The sequence below is a fragment of the Muntiacus reevesi genome, chromosome 1 (genome assembly GCF_963930625.1).
Source record: "Muntiacus reevesi chromosome 1, mMunRee1.1, whole genome shotgun sequence".
Classification (NCBI taxonomy): Eukaryota; Metazoa; Chordata; class Mammalia; order Artiodactyla; family Cervidae; genus Muntiacus; species Muntiacus reevesi.
In genome coordinates this window covers 105,783,371-105,809,619 of record NC_089249.1, presented here as the reverse complement: position 1 = coordinate 105,809,619, position 26,249 = coordinate 105,783,371, and the positions used below count along the sequence as shown (strand labels likewise).

Genomic DNA, 26,249 nt, shown 5'->3' with positions numbered 1-26,249 from the left:
GGTACAGGGAAGTTGGAATGTATACCCCAGTAGTCAGAGACACATCTATGACCAATGCAAGCTTAAAATTTCTTTACAATCTCCTGTTTTATTAAAGTTTCATATAAGTATCACTACTCCATAGTATATTTATGTTTATGTTAATTTAAATATTTTTCTCTGATCTCCATAAAATATCTATATCAAGATTATGCCATGTTTATTTATGACATTGATGATCCTCTAAATTATCACTGAGTATTGATGTGGATATAGTAATCCCAATTTAAGAAACACCCATCAAGGCATTCTGTAACTTGTCTCATCATGAAACTATGTCTGAATTGGGAGGATTTTTCAATTTAAGTGAAGATTTACCTTTGTGACATCAGTATGGCAAAAATTGAATGAGAAAAAAGAAATATTTCATATAGGGGCACTGTGCCTTGTAGGTACTCTTGTCACACAGCTGATGTTCAAAGAATAGTTCTTGAATGAACTAATACATTTTCTAAAAACTAATCTCTGGTAAATAAGAAAAACTAAAAGTTTAAGAGAATGTTTTGAAGTATAGGGGGTCTTCTTAAGTTGCTGGACAGGTTTTTTTAGTTACGAGGTAGTATGCTTTTAAGGTCAGTTAGACTAAGGTCCACACCTGCATTTTTTATCTTAGGATTTATCATTCCATAATTAGCAAGACACTAATATATCTTGTATTAGAGTGGAATAATGTACTGATGTGATGCGATAACCTAGTTCCTCAAAATGGGGGTAGTTTCTGGTCTTTTTGGTCTTGCTCATCTGATTTGGAGGAGGGCCTGATGGAATGGCCTTACATAGACTATATACGCCTGACTACATTGTCCGTTTCAGTCACCAACACTGCTAGACATCTTGGGGACATTTGGGGAGCTTTCTGACCTATTACCATCTCTTTGTTTCTCCAAAGTTGTTCTTTTTACATGCCTGCCCTCAGTAAGGAATCCCTAACTTAGTAAAAGTAAGCTGGCAGATTCAATCAGGACATTTCTGAACCCTACAATAATCCTTTCATAATAACTTCAGAGTGCCACTCTAATCCTAACATGTATTCAGTGGTTAAGTCCCAGGCGCTTTGCTAACACATGATTCAACACAGTCCTATGAAGTGGGTACTTTCTTTCTCCTCATTTTACAGACGAGGAAATTGCAACCTATCAAGGAACTAAATTTAGCTAAGATGACACAGGATTCCCATCCATGGACTTCAGAGCCCAACCTCTAGATCACTTAGAGTGTGTGTGATTATGAATTTATTAAATTTCAGGAAAAAAAGGAGAGGAGGAGCCAAATACAACTTATCCATACTCTAAGACAACTAAAAAAGATGAAATAAAGTTATTTGTTGGATATAAAGCTAGATTTCCTCTTTTAGGGAAAACTTTGAGTCTAGATGGCCTTGATTTCTTCAAGTTTTGTTTGGAAGGTACTTCCTTATTTTATGAAACAGAGCAAAACACAGACTCACTGATAGATTCTAAGGCAGTTGGTCAGATGACACAGAGGGAACGCCCAATGCAGTGTGGATCTGAAACCCTTCCTAGATTGTAGCTCCCAGCTGTAGTAACCTCCCCTCTCGTATTCATCCCTGTGTCCTTGCTCATGTGCCTACGCCAGCGCCTGGCACGTAGTAAGAACTTCAAGATTTGTTATATAAATGTTTGCTTTGATACTCTATTTGTATTTTATTTGTATTCTACTTGTATTTTATATTTTATTTTTTATACTCTTATTTTACATTTTGTACTATATTTGTATATTGGAGGAGAAGATAGGTTTAAGGAGTACAAATAAATAAAATTAAAATGGAAGGGGCCAGGAAACATTAAAAAAAGAAAAGAAAAGAAAAACTTGGATTGAGTTTGCCAAACAATTCAGAAGAAGAAATACATAACTGAGAACTGGCCGAAGGATGTTAAAGCTTTTCAGATTCATCGTCTGCAGAGTTTGTTAACATTACTGAAAACTTGAACCAGCTAGACTGAGGGGAAGAAAGCTACCTCTAAGAGGTATAGAGAAAGTTAAATGAGATGCTATATGCAGCTCCAGACTTGATCACAGAAGGAACTCAGCATTGTTAAGTGAGCAGGCAGGTGTTGCGAATGTGCAACATAAACACACAAACACAGTTCCTTTCCCTAACTCTCTCCCCTCCATAACTGCAAGCCACTTCTTGTAAATCCCTCCTTTTCTTGCTATCAGACCATTCTTGATAGTGTTAGAGACAAAGAAAACTAAGATAACCAAAATGTTTTCCAGCAAAAATATAAAGAAGATCAGGGCTGTTTGTCATCTCCTTAATAACAACAGTGACTTCACTCATCTGACTGGCTAGGTGGTCACACATATTTTGTGCCATCCCTCCAAAAGTTAATTGCTTTCTTTCATAGTCCTTGTGGAATCTAAAGCCTTTCTAAGTGAAGTGAAAGGTGCTCAGTGGTGTCCAACTCTTTGCGACCCCAGGGACAGTAGCCTGCCAGGCTTCTCTGCCCATGTGATTTTCCCAGCAAGCATATTGGAGTGGGTTGCCATTCCGTTCTCCAGGCAATCTTCCAGATTCAAGGTTTGAACTTGGGTCTTCTGCATTGTAGGCAGATTCTTTACCATCTGAGCCACCAGTGAAGTCTAAAAGTAATTCCTAAACACCTGCATTCCCCTACCAGAAAGTCCTAATGAGATCTCAGAGTCCATTTGTAGGAGGAAATGGTTCAAATGTAGGAGGAAAAAGTCCATTTGCATGTTTCAGTTCAGTTCAGTCACTCAGTTGTGTCCGACTCTTTGCAACCCCATGGACTGCAGCACGCCAGGCCTCCCTGTCCATCACCAACTCCCAGAGCTTATTCAAACTCATATCCATTGAGTTGGTGATGTCATCCAACCATCTCATCCTCTGTCATCCCTTTCCCCTCCTGCCTTCAATCTTCTCAGCATATGGGTCTTTTCAAATGAGTCAGTTCTTCACATCAGGTGGCCCAAGTATGGGAGTTTCAGCTTCAGCATCAGTCCTTCCAATGAGTATTCAGAACTGATTTCCTTTAGGATGGACTGGTTGGATCTCCTTGCAATCCAAGGGGCTCTCAAAAGTCTTCTCCAACACCAGTTCAGAAGCATCAATTCTTCAGCGCTCAGTTTTCTTTATAGTCCAACTCTCACATCCATACATGACTACTGGAAAACCCATAGCTTTGACTAGATGGACCTTTATTGGCAAAATGTTGGATCATGGTATAGCCAAACAAATCCAGTGAAATAATTCTTGTCTCTATTGATAAATATAAAAGTTCTTGCCTCTGTGTTGGAAAAACTTTGAAAGAAATAGCATCAAAAGATCAACCTTAAATCTTAAGAGCAAAAGTCCACCTTAATCATCTTTAAGCACATTTTAATCTCTAAGAAGAAAAGCCTAATTATTTTCAAATATTTAGTATTAGATCAAATATATACACACTGGATACATGGGGCCTTACCAGGTGGCTGAGGTGGTAAAGAATCCCCCAATCAATGCAAGAGACACAGGCAGGAGATGCAAATTTTATACCTGGGTAAGGAAAATCTGCTGGAGGAGGAAATGGCAATCCATGCCAGTTTTCTTGCCTGGGAAATCCCATGGACAGAGGAGCCTGATGGGCTATAGTCCATGGGATCTTGAAGAGTCAGACATGACTGAAATGACTGAGCACATACTCACTGGATACACTGTAAATACCTCTCATATAGCTTATGAGCGTATCAGTTCAGTTCAGTTCAGCTCTTTCTCTCAGTTGTGTCCAACTCTTTGCGACCCCATGAACCGCAGCACGCCAGGCCTCCCTGTCCATCATCAACTCCTGGAGTCCACCCAAACCCTTGTCCATTGAGTCAGTGATGCCATCCAACCATCTCATCCTCTGTCATCCCCTTCTCCTGCCCTCAATCCTTCCCAGCATCAGAGTCTTTTCAAATGAGTCAGCTCTTCACATCTGGTGGCCAAAGTATTGGAGTTTCAGCTTCAACATCAGACCTACCAATGAACACCCAGGAATGATCTCCTTTAGGATGAACTGGCTGAATCTCCTTGCAGTCCAAGGGACTCTCAAGAATCTTCTCCAACACTGCAGTTCAAAAGCATCAGTTTTTTGGCACTCAGCTTTCTTTATGGTCCAACTCTCACATCCATACATGGCTACTGGAAAAACTATAGTTTTGACTATACGGACCTGTGTAGGTAGAGTAATGTCTCTTTTTTCCTCTGTTGCTCTTCCCCCTCTCACACTCCAGGTACAAACCTTGACAAACCACTTGCACTTTTTAGAAACTTCAAAGTAAACTTGCTTCTAGGACTGTACACCCCATTTGCTTTACATGAGATGTATATCACATTTTATCTAGTTGTTTTTATTTTTCCCCTTAGGCATGAGTTCTTGGGGCAGAGTCAGTTTTTTCACCCTTCATCTTAGTTCTTAACACAGGAAGTAAGGATGGATGCTGAGTGAGTGCTGCTGGATGAGTGAGAGCGAGTGAGCCAAATCCTTACAATTTTGCTTGCTGTTTCCACAGTTCCTGTGTAGATTAGTTGGTTTCTTTCTTCCTGTCCTCCTTCCTTTCCTACTGGCCAAAACCTCTCAGTGGCTTACCTTTTCCTACAGAATGCATTTTATGCTCATTATCACTTCTCGTCGTCAGTCTTCAGTTGGCCTGTCCAGCTGTACTTCCCATGTTTCATCTTATGCGTGTATTAGTCTCATTGTCATGTCCACCTCTTTGCAATGCCATGGACTGTAGCCCACCAGGCATCTCTGTCCATGGGATTCTCCAGGCAGGAATACTGGAGGGGGTAGCCATTCCATTCTCCAGGGGAGCTTCCCGACCCAGGGATCAAACCTGGGTCTCCCACATTGCAGGCAGCTTCTTTACCATCTGCGCCACCAGGGAAGCCCATGTTTCTTCCTGACTACTTCCAAACCTATCTCTTATCCATTCTTTTATCATGCTCTATACCATAACATCCCTGTGGTTTTCATCATGCCACACCCTCACCCATTCATTGCCTAGCAGTTTCACACTTGGAATGTCCCCTACCCCTGTTAGAATTAATCCTCCATTCTGTATCTTTCTATATTCTAATTTAATTTTTTCCCTCCATTATTATATATATCACATTCTGCTTTGAATGATTGCTGTTGGTTTTTGTTTTATTTTTGCATATCTATTTTCTGTTCGATTTGGCTTCCCTGGTGGCTCAGTGGTAGAGAACCCACCTGCCAGTGTAGGAGATGTGGTTTTGATCCCTGGGTTGGGGAGATCCCCTTGAGAAGGAAATGGCAACCCACTCCAGTATTCTTGCCTGGGAAATCCTGTGGACAGAGGAGCCCGGTAGACTGTAGTCCATGGGGAAACAAAAGAGTTGGACAAACAATAACAAAAGCATTCTATTAGATAACAACTCCTTGAGGTAAAAGCTGAATTAGTTTAAAGCTGAAAACCATAGGCAAGGTTCAGTTCAGTTCATTCGCTCAGCCATGTCCGACTCTTTGCAAACCCATGGACAGAAGCATGCCAGGCCTCCCTGTCCAACACCAACTCCCAGAGTTTACTCAAACTCACGTCCATTGAGTCGGTGATGCCATCCAACCATCTCATCCTCTGTTATCCCCTTCTCCTCCTGCCTTCAATCTTTGTCAGCATCAGGATCTTTTCCAATGAGACAGTTCTTCACATCAAGTGGCCAAATATTGGAGTTTCAGCTTTAGCATCAGTCCTTCCAATAAATATTCAGGACTGATTTTTGTTAGGATGGACTGGTTGGATCTCCTTGCAGTCCAAGGGACTTTCAAGAGTCTTCTCCAACACCACAGTTCAAAAGCATCAATTCTTTGGTGCTCAGCTTTCTTTATGGTCCAACCTTCACATCCATACATAACTACTGGAAAAACCATAGCTTTGACTAGATGGACATTTTTTGGTTAAAATAATATCTCTGCTTTTTAATATGCTGTCTAGGTTGTTCATAGCTTGCCTTCCAAGGAGCAAGCATCTTTTAATTTCATGGCTGCAGTCACCATCTGTAATGATTTTGGAGCCCCCCAAAATAACGTCTGTTACTGTTTCCCCATCTATTTGCCATGAAGTGATGGGACCAGATGCCATGATCTTAGTTTTCTGAATGTTGAATTTTAAGCCGACTTTTTCACTCTCCTCTTTCACTTTCTTCAAGAGGCTCTTTAGTTCTTCTTTGCTTTCTGCCATAAGGGTGGTGTCATCTGCCTATCTGAGGTTATTGCTATTTCTCCCGGCAATCTTGATTCATCCAGCTTGTGCTTAATCCAGCCCAGCGTTTCTCATGATGTACTCTGCATATAAGTTAAATAAGCAGGGTGACAATATGCAGCCTTGACATACTCCTTTCATGATTTAGAACCAGTCTGTTATTCAATGTCCAGTTCTAACTATTGCTTCTTGACCTGCATGCAGATTTCCTAGGAGGCAGGTCATGTGGTCTGGTATTCCCATCTCTTTAAAGAGTTTTTTACAGTTTGTTGTGATCCACACAGTCAAAGGCTTTGGCATACAGGCAAAGTAACTTGGGGCTATTCAGCTACAGATAGCTACAGGCAAGATAACTTGGGGCTATATAGTCACTCTGGAAAGAACAGGTGTTTTGACTTGGTTTGAATCTCTATGATGCCACAGAAAGTTATGTGATCTCCTTTGTATATTTCTCCCAGTTTCTCCTTTGTATATGTCTCCCAGAAGCTAGACAATATTACAAAATGTGCAACATTATAATGCAGATTAAATGAAATAATGTATGTAAAGCATATAGCTTAATACAGTGCCCTGTGGCAGAAATACAATAAATGCTCATTATTATTTTTGCTGTTCCTAGTATTAAAGTATTGAAGAAGGATATTGTTTTGTTTTCCTGAGCTCTTAGTATTAATGGTTTTCATTTAATCGTGTGACTCCTTTTTAGCCGAATATAACTGAAGCTAGAGATTACCACATTAGCCTGTGGTTAAATCAAAATCATTATTTTTACTATGTTACATTCTTTTATTACTTATTCTGATATTTCAACATTTTCCTGGCAAAAAGGACTGTTTACTTCTTTAGTTTTTCCACCAACAGAGGGCCAAGTTTCCAGTCTTTGTGAAATGAATGATTCAAACTTGAATCCTTTTAAACTCGGTCTTTATGTTGTTTTGCGGTAGAAATTATGAATTGAATTTCCTACTTTTAGAGTTATTGAAAGTTTGCCACGTGGTTAGAGGAGCTTCTTTGGTCTGCCAGGCACCTAACATGTTATTTTCCCACTTTGGTCAAATTATATTGAGTGTTTATGTTCATAACCTTGACTGTGCCATATTCATGGACGGTTTCTTGTACTGTCCATAGTTTAGCAAGAACTTGCTAAAATTGCAGTCAACTAAAAGAAGGGAGATCTAATAATATGTCTTTATAAATTGGTAGGAAAGATATAGTCCAGATTATGTCTACTTTGAATTAAGTGCTTTGTGCTTATTATCAGTTAGAGTTTCCTAAAAATTAAAATTATGGGAAGATGATTCAGTGTGAGGAAATACCTAATATCACTTTCCTTTTTTTCAAACTAGAGTCATGATGGAGTCATCAGTAAAAATGGTCAATACATAGCCAGCAAAAATAAGCATTGGTAATATATATTTAGCATGAATTATATAGAATTGGATATATTATCATCTACATTGGTAAGAATAAATCAAGAAATTGCACTGGAAATTAATACCTAGATCCTGGTGGAGGAATAGCATATTTCCAGAGACTAAAACACTGGAGGAGGAGAGGCAGTCAGCTCCCATTTCACCAGCTGGTGATGGTTGTGATAGATCCCATTTAGTAGACAAATTGTCAGACACTGTGAACATCAGTTAATGTGTTCATTATCTCAGGCAATTTTAAATAAAAATTCCTACGAGATAGGTATCATTATTTTTATGTTCATTTTGTAGATGAAGAATCTAAGCCTTCAAAAAGTAGTCTGCCCAATGTCATACAGCTTGTGAAAGACCAGTATGGAGTCTGAGATCAGTTCACCCTATCATTAGTCATATAATCTCAGTGCCATGCTGATGAGGGTGGATTGGAGTGATGTCAGAGAACGGGACAGGACTTCTTTAGGAGTGCGGTAGCCCTGGGCCAGAGCAGAAGCACCAGCCAGCCTACCCACCGCTAACAAGGGCTAGCAAGGTGGGGGTTGCAGGTTGGCAAAGAGATGACTTGCCTGTAAATCCCTCATGGCAGTGACACTGTTATAAGCTCTGTCAGGAGGGGAAGCAAGGTTTAGAACATATGGTTTAGATACTGCTTCCCGAAGCTACTTTCAATAAAGAAGTTTGCAGGTCATCCCGCTCCAGCGCAGAGCCATTTTAGACTGCAGAGCCTAAGCAGAGGAGAAGAAGTGTAGGTACAGTTGGTGTAGATACCTCTTGATCCTAGATATAAAAAAGACACTTTTCTAATCATTTCCATCTGGCTGTGAAAATGGGAAGATTTGATCCAACAACCCATGGAAATGAGGTTTTGTAACCAGCACATGGGCTTTCTATGGATCCTGTTTGAGTTTGGCCTGTCAGTAATTTTACCTTAGCTTATTCCCCAAACCTACCATTAGACATCCCGTTAATGCCCTGTTGGGCTTCCCACGTGGCACAGTGGTAAAGAATCCATCTGCCAAGGCAGGAAATCTAAGAGACATGGGTTTGATCTCTGGGTTGGGAAGATCCCCTGGAGTAGGAAATGGCAACCTGCTCCAGTATTCTTACCTGGAAAATTCCGTAGACAGAAGAGCCTAGTGGGCTGCAGTCCATGAGGTTGTAAAGAATCAGACATGACTAAACAACTGAGCATGCATACCAACACAACACCCTTTTAGACATCCTCTATGATTTAGCAAAAGAATTACCCCATAGTCATAGGTACCCATAAAAGTAATAAATGGCCTCCCTGAGATAGTTTACAAACAAAACAAGAAAGTTAAGGAAAAAAAAAACTGCACGTTCCCACCACACACAAACCATGAAAATCAACCCTACATATGAAATAGATCTCCCATAGTTAATAAAGAGTTGGACACGACTGAGCAATTAACATTTTACATTTTGCAGATAATAAAAGATTTATATAATACCAAACATCTAGTCTGAGGGAAATAAAAGCAAATATGGCTGCAATGAAATAAAGTCAGAGTGAAATTTCATAGCAAAGTGAATGAATGAAAAGTGATATTTTAAGCAAGCATTGAAAGTAAAATAACATTTTACCTTTTAACATGTCTGTAATGGGGACCTTCTTAATGACAGCCTCTTTTGAATACTTGGAGTCAAGGTAATGTATAATGCCCCTTTTATTAATAAAACATGGGAGAAATGGTGTTATTTCTGCTTAATTGTCCCTGCCTTTGGTCTCACTCAGTAAAACCTAGGACCTTTACCATGGACTGCATGGCTTAGTAAGATCTGGTCACCCAACTACTCCTCTGACTACGTCTCCTAGGATCTTCCCTCTTTTTTAACTCTGCCATCTGCTACAGTCATACTGGTCTCCTTGCTCTTCTCGGACCATCCAAACATGCTTCTCCCTCTAGACCATTGCCCTGTTTTTTTCCTCTGCCAGGAATGCTTTTCCTGCTAAGAACTGTGTGATTCACTCTAACATCAACTTTAGATATGACACTTTCTTACTTAGATTTTCCCCAGCCATCTTATCTAAAATTGCATTATTCTTATACTCCTTATCTACCTTTCTACTTCATTTTTCTTTTTGGCACTTATTATCAAATGATAGATATTTCATTTGTCTTGCTTATGGTTTATCTTTCCCAATAGAATATAAACTCTGGTAAAAGCAGGAATTTTTGTCTGTTGTCTTCATTATTGAATCTCCAGGCCCTTGAAGAATGCCTGATACAGAGAAGGCACTTAGTAAATATATGTATGCTGAATATAAGAATAAATAAAATATGGATAAATAGTTTAAAATTTATATAAAGATAATGTGTTAAATTTAAAGCAATACATTGATGGGTTCCATGCTCAAATGTTGGTGGGTGACTTGGGAGGGGGTGTGACTGTCACACACAACTTGTCTAATGGAGTGTGGACTAGGTGTCACATGTCTTGAGATATAAACCTGACTCTGAAAAAAAAAAAAAAAAAACCTGCCTCTGTTACCAGCTGAATGGAATGTAGCCAGTTAATCCCCTGGGCCTCCAGGCTGGACTGAATAATCTATATGGATGTTATAACATGCCAGTTAATTGAGTATTCTTCTCAAAACAGTTGAAAAGTGAGAAGCAGGAAAGAAAAGCTGAAGATGTAAAACCGTATCTTTTAACATAAATATTATCACCACAAACAGTGGTAATGAGAGAGTTATTGCAAAAGAATTTTGAGATTACTTGTAGTTCATTTTCCTTTGATTTATAAATAGTGAAACTGAGGCCCAAGGTTTGAGAGATTTATCCAAAGTCAAGTGCTTTGGTTGCAAAACTTAGACCCCTACATGATATCTCTGACTATACTGGCAACTCTTCAAAAAAAATATTCTTGTGCTTTTTAAAAAAAATATAATATTCATCTTAGATTCAGAGAATTCACTTAGTGGCAGGAATGCATAGATCAGCTGATCTCTCTTTGTGATCTAACACAGCTTACGGAAGAGATTGGAAAACTGGAAGATAAAGTGGAGTGCGCTAATAATGCCTTGAAAGCAGATTGGGAAAGATGGAGACAAAACATGCAAAATGATATCAAGTCAGCATTTACAAATATGGCTGAGGAAAACATCCTCTATTATGAACAGGTAATTAGTGATATGTGGTATTGCTTTCTTTTTAAAAAGTTATCCTCTCTCTCACTTTCTGTTTGTCTTGTATTGAAAGAGTCTGTTCAGGAACCAAGTGTTACATTCAAAATCCTCTTGGTGGCTCAGAGCCAGTGGAGCTGCCAGTTAATAGAGCATCGCTAAACCCACGCACCAACACTACTGTGTTTACCTGTAAGAAGGTGATGAGCTTTCCTTCCTCCACAGCATGCCCAAGTGCCTAATTTGAGCTGAGCTTGATGTGAGAGAGAATTTTGCTCTCTTTTTGTAAAACTCAGAATATAGGGGAAGGGAAAAGAAGTAAATGCCATTTTGCACTGGTGGCTCAGACAGTAAAGCATCCACTTACAATGCGGGAGACCTGGGTTCAATCCCTGGGTCGGGAAGATCTCCTGGAGAAGGAAATGGCGACCCACTCCAGCATTCTTGCCTGGGGAATCCCACTGATGGAGAAGCCTGGTAGGCTACAGTCCATGGGGTCGCAAAGAGTTGGACATGACTGAGCGACTTCACTTTCTTTCACTTTCAAGATAGGGCTCAGGATGAAAGGAAGCGATTTAAGTTTAAGAAGTAGCCATAAGAAAAACCCAAATGTAATATTTATTAATGAAGCAGACAAGAAATGAAAAAACTACCATGAGTTGTATTCATGACTTTTAGCAGTTATACTGAAGTTGTTTCAACCAGTGCCAAGTTGAAATGGTTTCATAATATATTACATAAAAAGCTACAAATATTTTATATGTTACAACTGAGCTTATTTAAACACTGATTTTTTTATTTCATATTTTCCTATTATTTCCCTAATTTTAAACAATACCAATAAACTGAACAGACTCTTATATAAGAAAAAAAAAACTAAATGCTACCGTTTTGTTTTGTTTGTCTTCCCTTCAGTTTCTTGTCTATTATTTCCCTAATTTTAAACAATACAAATAAACTGAACAGAATCTGATATATGAAAAAAAAATTAAATGCTACCATTTTGTTTTGTTTGTCTTCCCTTCAGTTTCTTATTTTGGCAGGATCTGACATCTTCAAAAATCATTTGATCAGGCTTCCTAATGATTCTCCTATCTGATTAAAATTTCGTTTCCTTTTCTTTTCTTACCGGGGCTTCCCAGGTGGTTCAGTGGTAAAGAATCCTCCTGCCAATTCAGGAGACACTGGAAACATGGGTTCTATCCCTGGGTCAGAAAGATTCCATGGAGAAGGAAATGGCAACCCACTCCAGTACTCTTGCCTGGAAAATTCCGTGGACAGAGGAGCCTGACTGGTTACAGTCCATGGGGTCTCAAAGAGTTGGATATGACTTAGCCACTGAGCATGCATGCTCCTTTTCTTGTATTGTTTGCAAAGTCTCAGGAAAGAAACAGAAGTTTGAATGAGCAGGAAACTAGTTCAGAGCTTATACCTTATGTCCCTTCCATCGGCACCTTTCCTCTATAGCTGTTCAAAAGGTCAAAAAAGAACATTAGTTCACTTTAGTTTAGTTCAGTTGGTTTTGTTTGTTTCTTTCTTTGTTTACCTTAGGAAAAATACCTAATCAACATTTTGCTTTTCAAATGATTTTCTCTTTTGAACACAGTGGTATTTATTTTCAGTGAATTTTATGCTATTGCTTGCTTTACCTAGCATATTCTGAACATACTTTTCTTAGAAGGTATATATTAAAATACATCTTTAACCTTATTTCTGTCTGAATATATGACTATTTGAAATTGATACATTAAGAAGATTTTATTTTGTACTCTGTAGTGCTTGCCAGGTTAAAGGTACTTTAAAATATTTTATATTTTGCAAGATTATCTAACTGATACTGATACTTTCATTCAGCAAGAAATACTTGAGGCCCTGCTACCACCAGTCACTGTGCTGGGTCCTGGAGAGAGCACAATATGCAAGACAAACCCAATCTCTTTCTCATGTTACAATTAACACAAAACATTATAATAAAAAGTATAATGAGATCCAGGACAGGAAGACTTTGCAGGGGCATCTAACCTAATCTAGAAGGAAAGAGGAAGATTCCTCAGAGGATATATTTAAGCTGAGTCCTGAGTAATGAATGAGAGGTAGCGAGATTTAGATGTGAGGAAGAGAGTTCCAGGCAGAGAAGACATGCACAAAAGCAGAGAGGTGAGAGAGAACATGTTCAAATTACCGAGGTTCCTTCTGGGAGAATGGTGGAGTGGAGATAGTGTTGAATTGAAAAATGAGGCTTGTAGAGGAGGAAAATGTTTCCCTCGACCCTCATAGGATCCCTGGCTGGGTCTGAAAGTGAAACTGGCAAAGATAAATTCACAGGAGAAAAAGCACACAAGTTGAATGAATGTAAATTCTTTGTGGCACAGGAGCCTTCAACAAGTCAAGATGAGAAGAAACAGATCCGAGTATTTTTATGCCAGGTTTGGTGAAGATTGGGTTGTCGCGTAGAGAGGGGTGGGTTAAGGAGTATAAGGTAAGCACGGTAAACTGAGGGAGGCTTAGCAAGGCCTTTTTGTTAGGAGTCTTCTCACGTCCTTTGGCTTCGGAGGTAAAGATGCACCTGTCCTCTGGGGGTGAGGACCCCACCTCTTACTTGAGGATTTTATGACTTGCCTCAGGAGATAGGGGTTGGAAGAAGGTCAGAGTGACCTTTCCATTTCTATTTCTCAAACTCACTCATCTTAATATGCCAGCGTGTCATATTTTGTGTTAGTATGCCCTGAACCCTATTAGGCTGAAGAGGGCCTTAATAAGCTTTGTCTTTTATTTCTCATTCTGAGGGAAATGGGAAATGCCATTAAAGAGTTTTCAGCAGGGAAGAGACAATTTGGACTTGCCTTTTAGAATGATCACGCAGGCTGTATATGGGTCATAGTGGAACAAAACTAAACATATTGAGCCTGGTTAGAAAGTGTAGCAACAAAGACAGAGAGGCGAACTGACATAGAGGTTTCATGGCAGCAGGCTAGAGATTGGAGGACAGATTTAAATGATTTTCTTTTTAGCAAGTGGGGTTGGAAAGGATGTTTTCTACCTTCCCTTTTTATTCTACATTAACAACCTTAAGTAAATTAAAATATCTAAAAGGAACTCCCCATAAGTCTCAGATTTTGAAATGATTCAAAATATTTCTGTTAAAGCAGGTATATCACTATATCCTTTTTTTTTTTACAACTTTAACTGTTTTAAACCCACAGAAATAACTTTATTTCTCTTTTATGATAGAACATGGCCACACTGACATTATAGGAGTGCTATGACAATTAATAATTGAAATAATTTTTAAGAAAATTAGAATATACATTATATTATAAGTGACTGCAATTATAAAACATATTAGGTTATAAAAATCATGTGACAAACACTCATACTATGTTGTCCTCCCAATGATAATGTCTGCAAAACTTAGTTCTAAGTTTGGATTTTTAATTTTTTTAAGAGAAGATGTTCATAGTAGTTCCATTGAAGTTCAACTGAAATGTTTGGATTTTGACTATACCTCTCACATAAATGCACATTTTTTTTTAATTTTCATAGATTGCACTCAGTTTATACAAAATACTGTCTACTTAGAAATAGTTAAATTAGCATCACTCTGCCATATTGCCATATTGCAAATTTTGTCCCTCACAGCAGTTTATATCTATGTTTTTAACTCTTTCCTCCAGGTGAATTGTATTTCTAAATCTTACTAAAATTCTATCAAGTGTATGGCATTTTAGATGGAGATGTTTGGAGGAATCATTGGTTTTCTTTATAATAGCTTCATAAGGTCTCTACAGCTCAAGTTATTTATTGAGTTTTTTCCTGATTGAATAACTTTTAACTGATTTGGCACATCATTCCAGGCATAATCGGAAATTGAAGCCCTTATATAATCAAAGCTTCCTAATTAACACGTAGTCTGTATGGCCTGAAACAGCAACAGTCTGCTGTTATCTGTTAACTTCAGAATATGTCAAATATATAAGGAAGTAAGATGTTTCAGAATCTTTCCATTTCCTTTTTAATTTAATCACATTATTATGGAAATGCTTCTTTTTTCATCAACATTTGTAAAAAAAACCAAAAAAACCCCCAAAGGGGTTTGCTCCTAGTGTGATAGAAAAAATAGGGTATAAACATTTGTCTTTGGACTTTTATGAAGTGAAATGATCACAACTTGTTTATAACTTAAAATTTAACTATTAAAATGACGGAGGAAAATCAGTTTGTAAATATGAGATATGTCTGTATCAAAGGCCAGTTATTGTCTAACTGAAATATTGTACTTAGATGTGTGAATTTACTTAGAGACAGTTGACCTCAAATATAAAACAAGGATCTGAAATAAACTCTGATTAGGTAAAATGAAGCTATTCCCAATTGTGTTCTATATGACCAGTAGCTAAGAATAAACTTGAATCTTTTTTGAAAAAATAAGAAGAACAAAGCAATAAAACCAAAAATCCCATTAAACATAGGTGAAAAATTTCAAAGTGAATAATATCAAAATATGTTAGTATCCAGATAACCAAAGAAAGTTATTTCTTGGTAAAACGTGAAGGGATGCTAAAACTATAAACTATGACATGTTGGATAAAGTGCACAGACATTTTCTAATTGTTCTTTAGTGGGTACAAAATAAGACTGCCCAGGTGCCTCAGTGGTAAAAATCCACCTGCAGTACAGGAAATGCAGGTTCAATTCCTGGGTTGGGAAGATCCTGTGGAGAAGGAAATGGCAATCCACTCCAGTATTCTTGCCTGGGAAATCCCATGGACAGAGAAGCCTGGCAGGCTACAGTCCATGGGGTTGCAAGGGTCAGGCATAACTTAGTGAATAAACAGTAACACAAGGTACAAAATAGTCTGTTTTTATTGTTGATGATGCTGACGCTGATAATTATGGTGATGGTGAAGAAATTTAAAAGGAAGGAATCTTTGGTAGATATCAGAAACTGAAGTAATATACTCTTTAAAGTTTAATTTTAGTATTATAATCATGAAAAGATCACATAATATTAATTAATGCCAAATAAAATCATTTGGTAGTTAACTGAATATAATACTTGAAGTAGTAAAATTTATTTCTTTGCATAGTTTATTTTAGAGTTAATATATGGAAGTTTTTTGGCCTCATTTTCTGGTTTTAGAATTAATACATGTACATGAAAAACAAAAAACAACAAAAGTTAAGTACACAAATGTATAAAGAGGAAATAAAGAATACCCATAACCTTATCTCCTAGAGAGGGGTATATTGAAATGCATTTATAGAAAAATAATTTGCTCTATGCAGATCAAAATATTTCAAAATTTCTGCATTTCCAAATATGTCAGCATAAAAACATGATTACTTATTTGTGTTATGATGACTACAGTGGATATGTATTATTTTGAGTTCTTTATTTTTCATTTGTTTAAACATTTTTCTGTATAACTTGATCTTTATATAGTACATAATGTTCATATATCTTTATTAGTGAAGATAACTACTAATAATTGAACATTTATGTAAATTTTTTGCTCTCATAAACAATACTATTTAAAATAATTATGAACATTAGACTTAAGATGTTTCTTGATAAGATATTCAAGAAATAGCCAAGATAGAGGTCACTTCATTTCAAATGCTATGAGTCTTATTTAAGAATGTTAGTTGCCTCATGTAAAATCATTCTTTTAGATTCTATTAACATCAAAACCCTATGCTAAGCAGCATTCAAATTCAAACTTAAATCTTCCCCTTAGGGAAGAATAATAAGTATATGTATTTTTCATTTGATTGATACGGCTTTATAATATATTACTTTTTTAATGGAAGAGTATTAGAATTAGGTTTTTTAGTTGAATCGTAATAAACTGGCTTAGTAGAAGGGTTCTATCATGATTGAATAATAAAAATATTTATATCTATGTGAGTATCTAGGAAGCAGAAAAGCATCTAGTATAGGATGTTTTCTCTGAGATAAAAGAAGAAAAGAAAAATCATTTTAAGAGTTCACAATCTAGCCAAATCAATAACACAACTAATGCTTCCCTGAAATCCAAGTCCAGCTATATATGGACCATTCAAAAAGCAGAGAAAATTTTAAAAATACACATCATAGAAGTTCTTTTACAAAGTAAGTAACAGATAAGCATTGAATTGCCTAGAAGTTTTCAGGTATAGTTGTTTTTATTTAGAAATATATTCCTTGTTATATTGGGGAATAGTAAAATAAATTGTAGCGAAATATTTTTTTTTGTTTTCCATTCATTGGTGTGCTACATACATTGGAACATTTTTTAAAATTTTCGTGAATAAAACACCGTGATCCAAGTAAAAGTATCTCCCAAACATTGTGACTTTAAGAGGTTAATCTATGTTGATGATGATAATAAAACTGCCAGCTAAGACGATTCTGATGAGTGGAATTTATGTATCTGTCTGAAATTTCATTATTTTCTTAAAAATTGGGTCTCAGATAAATTATGGACTTGCTGTTCATCTACATTAATTGAAAGGAGCAGTGAGGGAGAATAACTTTCACAAGATCTAACTCCATCCAACAAAGAGGAGCTGTTATGTAACAAGACAGAAATTTGATGACAAAGTACTATTTTGAAAATCTGGGAGTCAAAGAAAAGGATAGGAAGGAAACCCTGGCCATCTAGTCATATTCCCTAGAATTTAATAAAGTGATTTGAAAATTTACAAAAAAGTTTAATTTCAGCATCAGTATTATGTCTTTCTTATAGAGAGAAGGATGGAGGTGATTGAAGGTTTACTCAACTATAGTTTTTTAGTATCATTTTGGTCACAAAGAAGGACCTGTTGTTTCTTAGTTTTCCGTTTAAATGTTAGGAGAGAGGCATAATAGTTGCTCTGTGTTGAGCAATTTAAATTATATTTTTATATTGACAGTCTCTTAAGATGAAATGGAGTAAATAGATACTTTCTTTAAGGTTAATGTGTGTCTCAACTCCCTGTGAAAATCATAAGAACAAGGAGCTAGAATAATTCAGTGTTATCTAGGACAGGGATTTTGGAATCCATAAAAGGGTACTTTTCTTTTTACAATCATGCCTCATAACATTTAATTAAACTGGTACCTTACCTAATCTCTAGAACTCAGGAAGACCGATCTCCTGATGGTGGTAAAACAACCCTTCAGAAAATACCAGTCTCTATTTGGAACTGTTGGAATAATGTTTCAGAACTACATTATACACCCTAGTGAATTCAGTAGATTTCCATTAATGGGTAGGATAGATTTCCTGAAAAGTAAACATGCTACTATCTTGAGAGGTTAAGATGCTTAGATATTTACTCAACCTGACCATTTTTGTGCCAGTTAGAATTTCCAATTCATTACATTCTTTTGTCCACGTTATTGACTTTTTTACTCACTGAAAGGTACTCATTAGAAGCCTGATGTCAAGATTAACAAATTCAGGCTATAGTATACCACGTTTAGGGACCATCCAGTTCATTTAGGGACAGTCATCTTCATCAAAACACCAAGTTTTCATCTTCTTAATGCCATAATGCTCCATTGAATGCCTAGGAGCTTTTCCCTTTGTATTTTTATAAAAGAGACCGACACTATATTGATTATTTAATGATTAATCTTGTCCTTTTTACCATTTATGCTATCAAAATCTTTTTTTTTTTGGTAAGCAATTAATTCCTATTTGAAATAGAATCTAAAGGTACATAATAATAATGCTTAAAACAAGGGAAGCAGAGAAGAAATAACCTTGTGCATCCTAAGACTTTAAAACTTTTCATTCTTACTCTCAGATGAGAGGCTTCACCACTGCTTATAGAAACAAAATCTTCAATAAACTCTTGCTTGGGCTGTTCATGGGATGCTTTTATGGTCCTCTGTTATTAGTTGATTGGTTATGGGAGAGGCATCCATGGAGAATACCAACCACAGAGGCTGGGAAGCTGCCTTCTCAGCTTGATAGATTGTACCAGGGATCTTGGATGAGTGAAGAGGTGAAATTATAAACTGTGCTGAGGGAATGCTACATTAAAGACATTTTATAAGTTTTTAAAATCAACCAGTACAAATGCTGGAGGAAGTCCCTGGGCATAGTTTTTAAGTCTCTAATTGTTTATTTGAGGATATATTTGATCACACAATCATTGGCTCCCATTTATTTTACTTTCACTGTTATTGGGTATGACAACTTCATAGCCAAGTGCCTTCCTAAGTTATGCTGTTTCATTTTATTGAAGGAGGTTGCAATGCATCCTAGCACACTAAAGTTCCTAAGAAACTCCTTAGGAAAAAAACTATGTTCACCTTTGTTTAAGATCTCAGATTTATTTGTTCACAGAAATCATTTATGGAACTCATGTCTGAAATATTTATGGAACTGTTATCTAGAAAATACTTAAGAAACTGAGAAAAATGTAAGACTTCTAATGTTCATTAAAGCCTTTGTTGTAAAACATCCAAAGATGTTTAGTAGCTATGAACTCGTGACAGAGTAAATTTCATTTCTGCTTGTCTTAAAAAAAAAACTACTCAGTTTTAGCCAACTACCTTTTAAAGTTTCACCTCAATAATTTGATACAGCTTTTCAGTGATTCAAAGGAATTCTTCTCTCTCATAGCAAATAAGGTAAATGTTATCCTCTATATTGATGACAAAGTCCTTTCATATTCCAAGTTGTAAATCTACTTCTAACTGGTTTCCCCCACCCCACACCCTAGTACCAAGGAATCTTTATACTCAAGCCAGAAATACTTTGCAAAAAGATTATTTTCAGCATGTAGAATGATAGCGTACTTTGTCAAGTTTAGGTCATTTAACTTACTAGGTCTTTGTCTTGGTCACCACATTGAAATTTGCTTCTTTTAAAATTGAAGTTTTATAAGATTCATGAGGTCTTGTTATGTTAGAAGATACTTTAAAAAAAAATTTATAACACAGTAATGTTCTCCATTCTTCAGTAGCTTTTCTGAATACTGAATTCAGTCCAGATGATGCATTTGGGAGTAATACTGACAAACTATGATGTATTCAGAATAAGGTGGTAATGATGATAGTGGTCTTCGAGATGCATGTTTATTGAAGGAATTGGAAAAGAAGAAAAGTATTTGGAGGGCAGTCATGGAAGGAGTTTATGTTTTGTTGTTGCTTCAGAGAGCTTATCTAGGTGGGATAAATTGGGAGATTGGGATTGATGTCTATATACTATTAATATTGTGCATAAAATAGATTACTAATGAGAACTTACTGTATAGCACAGGGAACTCGACTCAGTGCTCTGTGGTAACCTAAATGGAAAGGAAATCCAAAAGAAAAATAGAGGGGCTAAATGTGCATGTGTAGCTGGTTCATCTTGCTGTACATTAGAGACTAGCACAGCATTGAAGAGCGATTTCAGTGCTTAGTCACTCAGACGTGTCCTTCTCTTTGTGACCCTTTGGACTGTAGCCTGCCAGGTTCCTCTGTTCATGGGATTCTCCAAGCAATTATGCTAGACCAGGTCGCCATGACATTCTCCAAGGGGTCTTCCTGACTCAGGAATTGAAACCGCATCTCCTGTCTCCTGCATCTCCTGCATCGCAGGCATATTCTTTACCTGCTGAGCAACTATGCTTTTTTTCAGTTACTCAGTCGTGTCCAATTCTTTTCAACCCCATAGACTGCAACTCGCCAGGCTTCCCTGTCCTTCACCATCTCCCAGAGTTTGCTCAGACTCATGTCCTTTGAATCAGTGATGGCATCCAACCATCTCATCCTCTGTCACTACCTTCTCTGCTTGTCCTCAGTCTTTCCCAGCATCAGGGTCTTTTCCAGTGAGCTGGCTCTTCCCATCAGGTGGCCAAAGTATTGGAGCTTCATCTTCAGCATCAGTTCTTCCAATGAGTATTCAGGGTTTATTTCCTCTAGGATTTATTGGTTTGACTTTGCAGGCCAAGGGACTTTCAAAAGTCTTCTTCAATATCACAGTTCAAAAACATCAATTCTTTGGCACTCAGCCTTCTTTATGGTTCACCTCTCACATCTGTACATGACTACTGGAAAAACTACATAGTTCTGAGCAACTATACTCCAATGAAATTTTTTTATAAAAGAAAGCATATCTAGAACTAACTTTTGGAAGTTAAATAATTTGAAGTCACAAAAAGAGAATTATATCCTATGTATTATAATTCTCTAAATTATATTAAATTGCATTGCAAAGAAATTAGTTCTCTGCCACTGGGAATTTTAAAGCAATTGTTGAATAATGCACATCAGCAAGTTCTGTTTAAACTAGAATTTCCCTATGCATTTTATAGGAAATTTGTTTTTGTAATGTTAATGGGTGTTTATCTTGATAGAAAAGATAGATGCTGTAGTCAAATAAGTTTGAATTAAATAGGCATATTTACTAAAGAAGTTCTTAGAACCTTTTATGTGCTTATATGGGCTTCCCGGGTAGCGCTAGTAGTAAGGAACCCAGTTGCCAATGCAGAAGACGTAAGAGACGGGGGCTCAGTCCCTGTGTTGGGAAGATCCCCTGGAGGAAGGCAGAGCAACCCACTCCAGTGTTCTTGCCTGGAGAATCCCATGGACAGAGACACCTGGAGGGCTTCAGTCTGTGGGGTCACAAAGGGTCAGACACGACTGAAGTGATTTAGCACAGGTTCTTAGATGGTTTATGAGTCTAAGACATTGACTAGGTTAGCATTTCTTCTTATAGCATTAGCCTGTCATGGAACACAATTTAGGAAAGCTTGGGTAATTATATTGATCTCTAAAGTTATGTTACTTAAGGTGTGGACTAATGCCTAATTCATAAATTGTTTATTACAGATTTACAACATGATAAATTCAGAAGTAGAATATAACCAATTGAAATATTCTAGGGCAATTAGACATTGTCATGATGTCCAGGTGATTATTAGACTTCTTTTGTTGAATCAAGTATAGGACAGTTGGGGTATTGTCCAGCTTTTGTGATGACTTTTGTGGCATGAAGTGTGAACTAGTCAGCTCAGTAGGATCACTAGTGGTTCTTAGCCAACAAAAGATGTGTTCTTCACCACAGATAGTTTGAGAAGCACTGCTCTAAAGTTCTTTGTTTTCTAGAAGTTTGTTTATCTCTTCAAATTAACATAGGCAGTGTTTTTTTCTCATTTAAAATGTATAATCTGGCTAATATTCAAGTATTATAATGTATATAAAGCATGATTAATTATAGAATTCAGTTTAAAGGCAACAAGGTCTGACTTTTATATACTTCTAAGGAAACCTTAAAAATGAAATATTTATCATTTTTAGAATTAAAAAGTATCATGTAACTGTTGTTTTATTTATTAAGTGATGAGTTCTATGCTGAATTGCATGTTCCAAAACTATAGTTCATGTTTCCAAATAACTATGAACATTTTTTATTATAGTTCATGTAAGTTTTAAAGCTTTTGTTGTTTTGTAGGTTTCTTCTTTCTTAAAAACTTATGTTAAAACATTTTCATTAATCTCTTATATTCTGAGATATAGTTATTTCTCAATTATTTATGCAAACGAAGTTGAATTTAGGTGTATAAGTGATAGTTATACCATAGTATCGACAGTCTGTCTTTTCCCAACTTTTGAATGAGGTGAGTTTTTTCTGTAGTTTTCTGTAGTTAAGTTAATCAAACATTTAAATGGGTGATTACATTTTATAATGAAATCATTTCTAAAATTATCTAGATTCTGAATCAAGAACTTACATCTTACAGTGTAAGTTGCTATACTGTGGACCAATATAATAGTTCCTGTAAAGAAAAGGAAGGAATGACTTAAAACACACATGCACACACTGCATGTTATAACACTTTGAAGAAAGAAGGTGGATTGCCTAATGACACAAGTTAAACTTGGATATCAGGATGCCTGCCACTAAATGTAAAATCTTGGTCATATCTTCTTTATACCTAGCTTTCTAATCTGTCAAAAGATGAAAACCAGCAGTCTTCATCTTCTTTTAGCTTATTGTATTTTCATGTATGATAAATAAGATCAACTCAGTGTTTGGAAGTGTCTGGTACTAAACCAGACAAACTTCATGTAATTGATTTGGTACTAGTTTAAAAAAAAAAGAATGATGATATCATATATAAAAGTATGAGTTGAAAATGTGAAATTTTTGGCTCTTGTATTCTCTCTATAAAGATTTCCAGTGTATTAGATCTTTGGAGCCCCAACTTTTCCACATGTAAAGATGAGAGAAATGGAATTGGTTGTATCTAAGGCTCTTTCTATCTTTAGAAGATCTTGAGTTAGAGATCTACAAACTACAAAATAATTTTTAAAAGGACCACAAGATGGCGTTTGTAGCTAATGAGTTTTTTTGTGTTAACTTGCAATCATTTAAGTATTTGCAGTATTTACAAATGCAGACTTATTACTTATATTCGATATGTAAAACTAATTTTAGAAAAAATGCAAATCTTGTCATTTTGAAGTTACTTATATTTCTCAAATTATAAATTAGCATTTCATTCTGAATTTAGACTTTTACAAAAATGAAATTTATTGAATAATTTTGAGCCATTGCAAAATAATAGAAGTTGATTTCCTTTTATAACATCATCTCTAATTTTTTTCTAGATTGGTTATATTTCAGGAAAATGTTTAAATATGCAGCTCCTAAAAGTTTTCATTACTATTTGGCTCTTAAGTCTAGGTGACTAAAAAAGCAGTTACTAAAATGTTACATACTCCATTGCCCTCATTTTAGGTGTGGCCTACAATTTTTCCAATGTAATTTATTTTGCAGTGATATTGGTCTAGTATGGAGATGTTTACATATTTGAGCTTCAGTGTTTCCTCACATGTAGATGATGTCATCTGTGCCCAAGATAGTTGAGATAGCATTAAAATAGGTAAAGGATGCTCAGTCATATTTCTCAGCTCTAATTTAAGAGAGATACAGTTATTATTTCATTGGGGTTAATAGGAAAACTAGAAGCACAACTTTTGACTTAATGTGGAAATTTCTGGTTTAAAAAAAAAGTACATGGTAAGGTTTGGCTTTTATCATATTTTATATTAGTACATATCATTGTTATTGTTTTAGGCAAATTTATGGCTATTTTACTTCATTAGCAGAGATATATAGATAATATTTTATTAACTTGATTCTTGCAGTGATTTACATGAGACTAGGTTTTCCACCAGCTGTTCCATGAACAGGGTCATAGCGTTACCTATGGAGATAGCAGACTTATGTTGGCTCTATCACCTGGTGACTAAGAACACGGCCTTGGATAGGCATAACTTATGACTTTAAGTTCAGACACCTTTCATTATTTCAGTGAGCCTCAGTATCCTCTCCTGTAAAGTGCTGAAAATAATAGTATACATGTCATAAATTTTATTTGGTATTAAAATATATATGTACATGTATGTACATAATAAAATAAAGATGAAAGAAAAGTCTTAGAGGCAAAATTTAATATTCCTAGTAAGTCACTAAAAATAAATTATTTTGAAGCTTTTATACTCATTACCTTTTCAGGAGTCTCAACTAGCTTATCCCTTAAGCCACTCCCTATTTTACTTGAGCCTGAAATTGCCAGTTTAGAAAATATGTTTCAAAGCTGCTAGATAGATGGATAAGTAAATAAGTAAGTAAAATATATGTTAAGTTCTTAATTCAGTACAATAATCTCACACATAATAAGGTTTCAAAAAATGTAGACTATTAATAGCAATAGTAGTAATTGAAAATATTTCTAATGTATTTCTGAATCTTTAAAAATGATTTATAGTGGCAATTAACTTATAAATATCAAATACTGAGGGAAGAGGTAAAATTTTATATTTGATGCCTTTCCACACTCTTAAGCCAAATAGAGCAAGGGATATTTATCAATTATATGTGATCTCATTTTCCAATTTAAAAAAATGTGCTTTATGTACAGTTGATTTACGGTGTTGTGTTAGTTTCAGGTGTATAGCAATGTGATTCACTTGTACCTACATCTATATCTATTTTTTCCAGATTCTTTTTCCTTATAGGTTATTACAGAATATTGAGTATAGTTTCCTGGGTTATATAGTAGGCCTTCCTGGTTATCTGTTAAATATGTAATAATGATATATAATGTATATATGTTATTCCCAAACTCCTAATTTACCCTCCCTTCCCACTGCTTTCCCCTTCAGTAACCGTAAGTTGGTCTTCCATGTCTTTGGGTCTCTTTCTGTTTTGTATATAAGTTTACTTGTATTTTTTTTTTTTTTTTTAGATTCCACATGTAAGTGATATCATATGATACTTGTTTTTGTCTGAATTACTTCACTTTGTATGATAATCTCTAGGTCCATCCATGTTGCTGCATATGGCATTATTTCATTCATTTTTGGCTGAATAATGGCTGAGTAATATTCCATTGTGTGTATATCCCACCTCTTATTTATTCTTTCATCAGTGATCGTTTCAGTTGCTCCCATGCCTTGGTTCTTCCAAGTAGTACAGCAATGAACATTGGCGTGCATGTATCTTTTTGAATTATGATTTTCTCTGGATCTATGCCCAGGAGTGGGATTGTAGGATCATATGGTACTTCTATTTTTAGTTTTTTAGGGAACTTCCATACTGTTCTCCATGGTGGCTATACAGTGTAGGAGGGTTCCCATTTCTCCACACCCTTCCCAGCATTTATTGCTTTAGATTTTTTGATGATGGCCATTCTGACCTGTGTGAGGTGATGTGTGTGTGCTCAGTCACGCCTCACTGTGATTTCGATTTACATTTCTCTGATAATTAGCAGTGTTGAGTATCTTTTCATGTGGCCATCTGTATGTCTTCTTTGGGCAAATGTCTATTTAGAACTGCTCATGTTTCGGTTTTTTCCTTTATATTAGGCTGTATGAGCTGTTTGTGTATTTTGGAGAGTAGTTGCTTGTTGGTCACGTCGTTTGCAAATGTTTTCTCCCATTCTGTAAGTTGTCGTTTCATTTTGTTTATGGTTTCCTCTGCTGTGCAAAAGCTTTTAAGTTAATGACTAGGTTGCGTTTGTTCATTTTTGTGTTGGCCATTTTAGGTTCTCAGATGAAAGTTGATGCATGCACATGGTTCAAGCCCCCTCTTCTGTGAATGGGTAAATAGGCCCAGAAAAGTGAAAACATTTGCTTGAATGTTTTCAGACTGTGGGACAGAACCTCTTTATATCCTACCATTTTGAGAAAGTAGTGATTCTTAAATGTGGAAGCTTTCATTGGAAGCTATGTTATACCAACAGAAACCCCATTCTTGTTATCATTCATTCTTTAGAAAATTTAATCACATCTACTTGTGGATCACTGTCACTTTTGAGAGCTAAAGAGACATTTACCTTTTCTTAGGGCAAAATGTCATCACTGCTTTTACTGAGGTAGCAAGAGATTTACTTTCAAGACTAGTTTTGTAATTAAAACTTACTTCCTACATATTCTATTT

General features: G+C 36.1%; 1 protein-coding gene across 3 annotated transcripts in view; it reads left to right on the top strand.

Moving 5' to 3' along the window:
• Nucleotides 1-26,249, top strand: part of SNX7 (sorting nexin 7) — a 171,296-nt gene that overhangs the window by 73,664 nt on the left and 71,383 nt on the right. For all 3 annotated transcript variants that reach the window (XR_010662214.1, XR_010662211.1, XM_065927733.1), the window contains exon 8: nt 10,684-10,836. Coding sequence is in view for 1 of the 3 variants with exons in the window: in XM_065927733.1 (XP_065783805.1) it covers nt 10,684-10,836 (153 nt within the window). In the remaining 2 variants the exon portion in view is untranslated. The remainder of the gene's footprint in view (nt 1-10,683; nt 10,837-26,249) is intronic.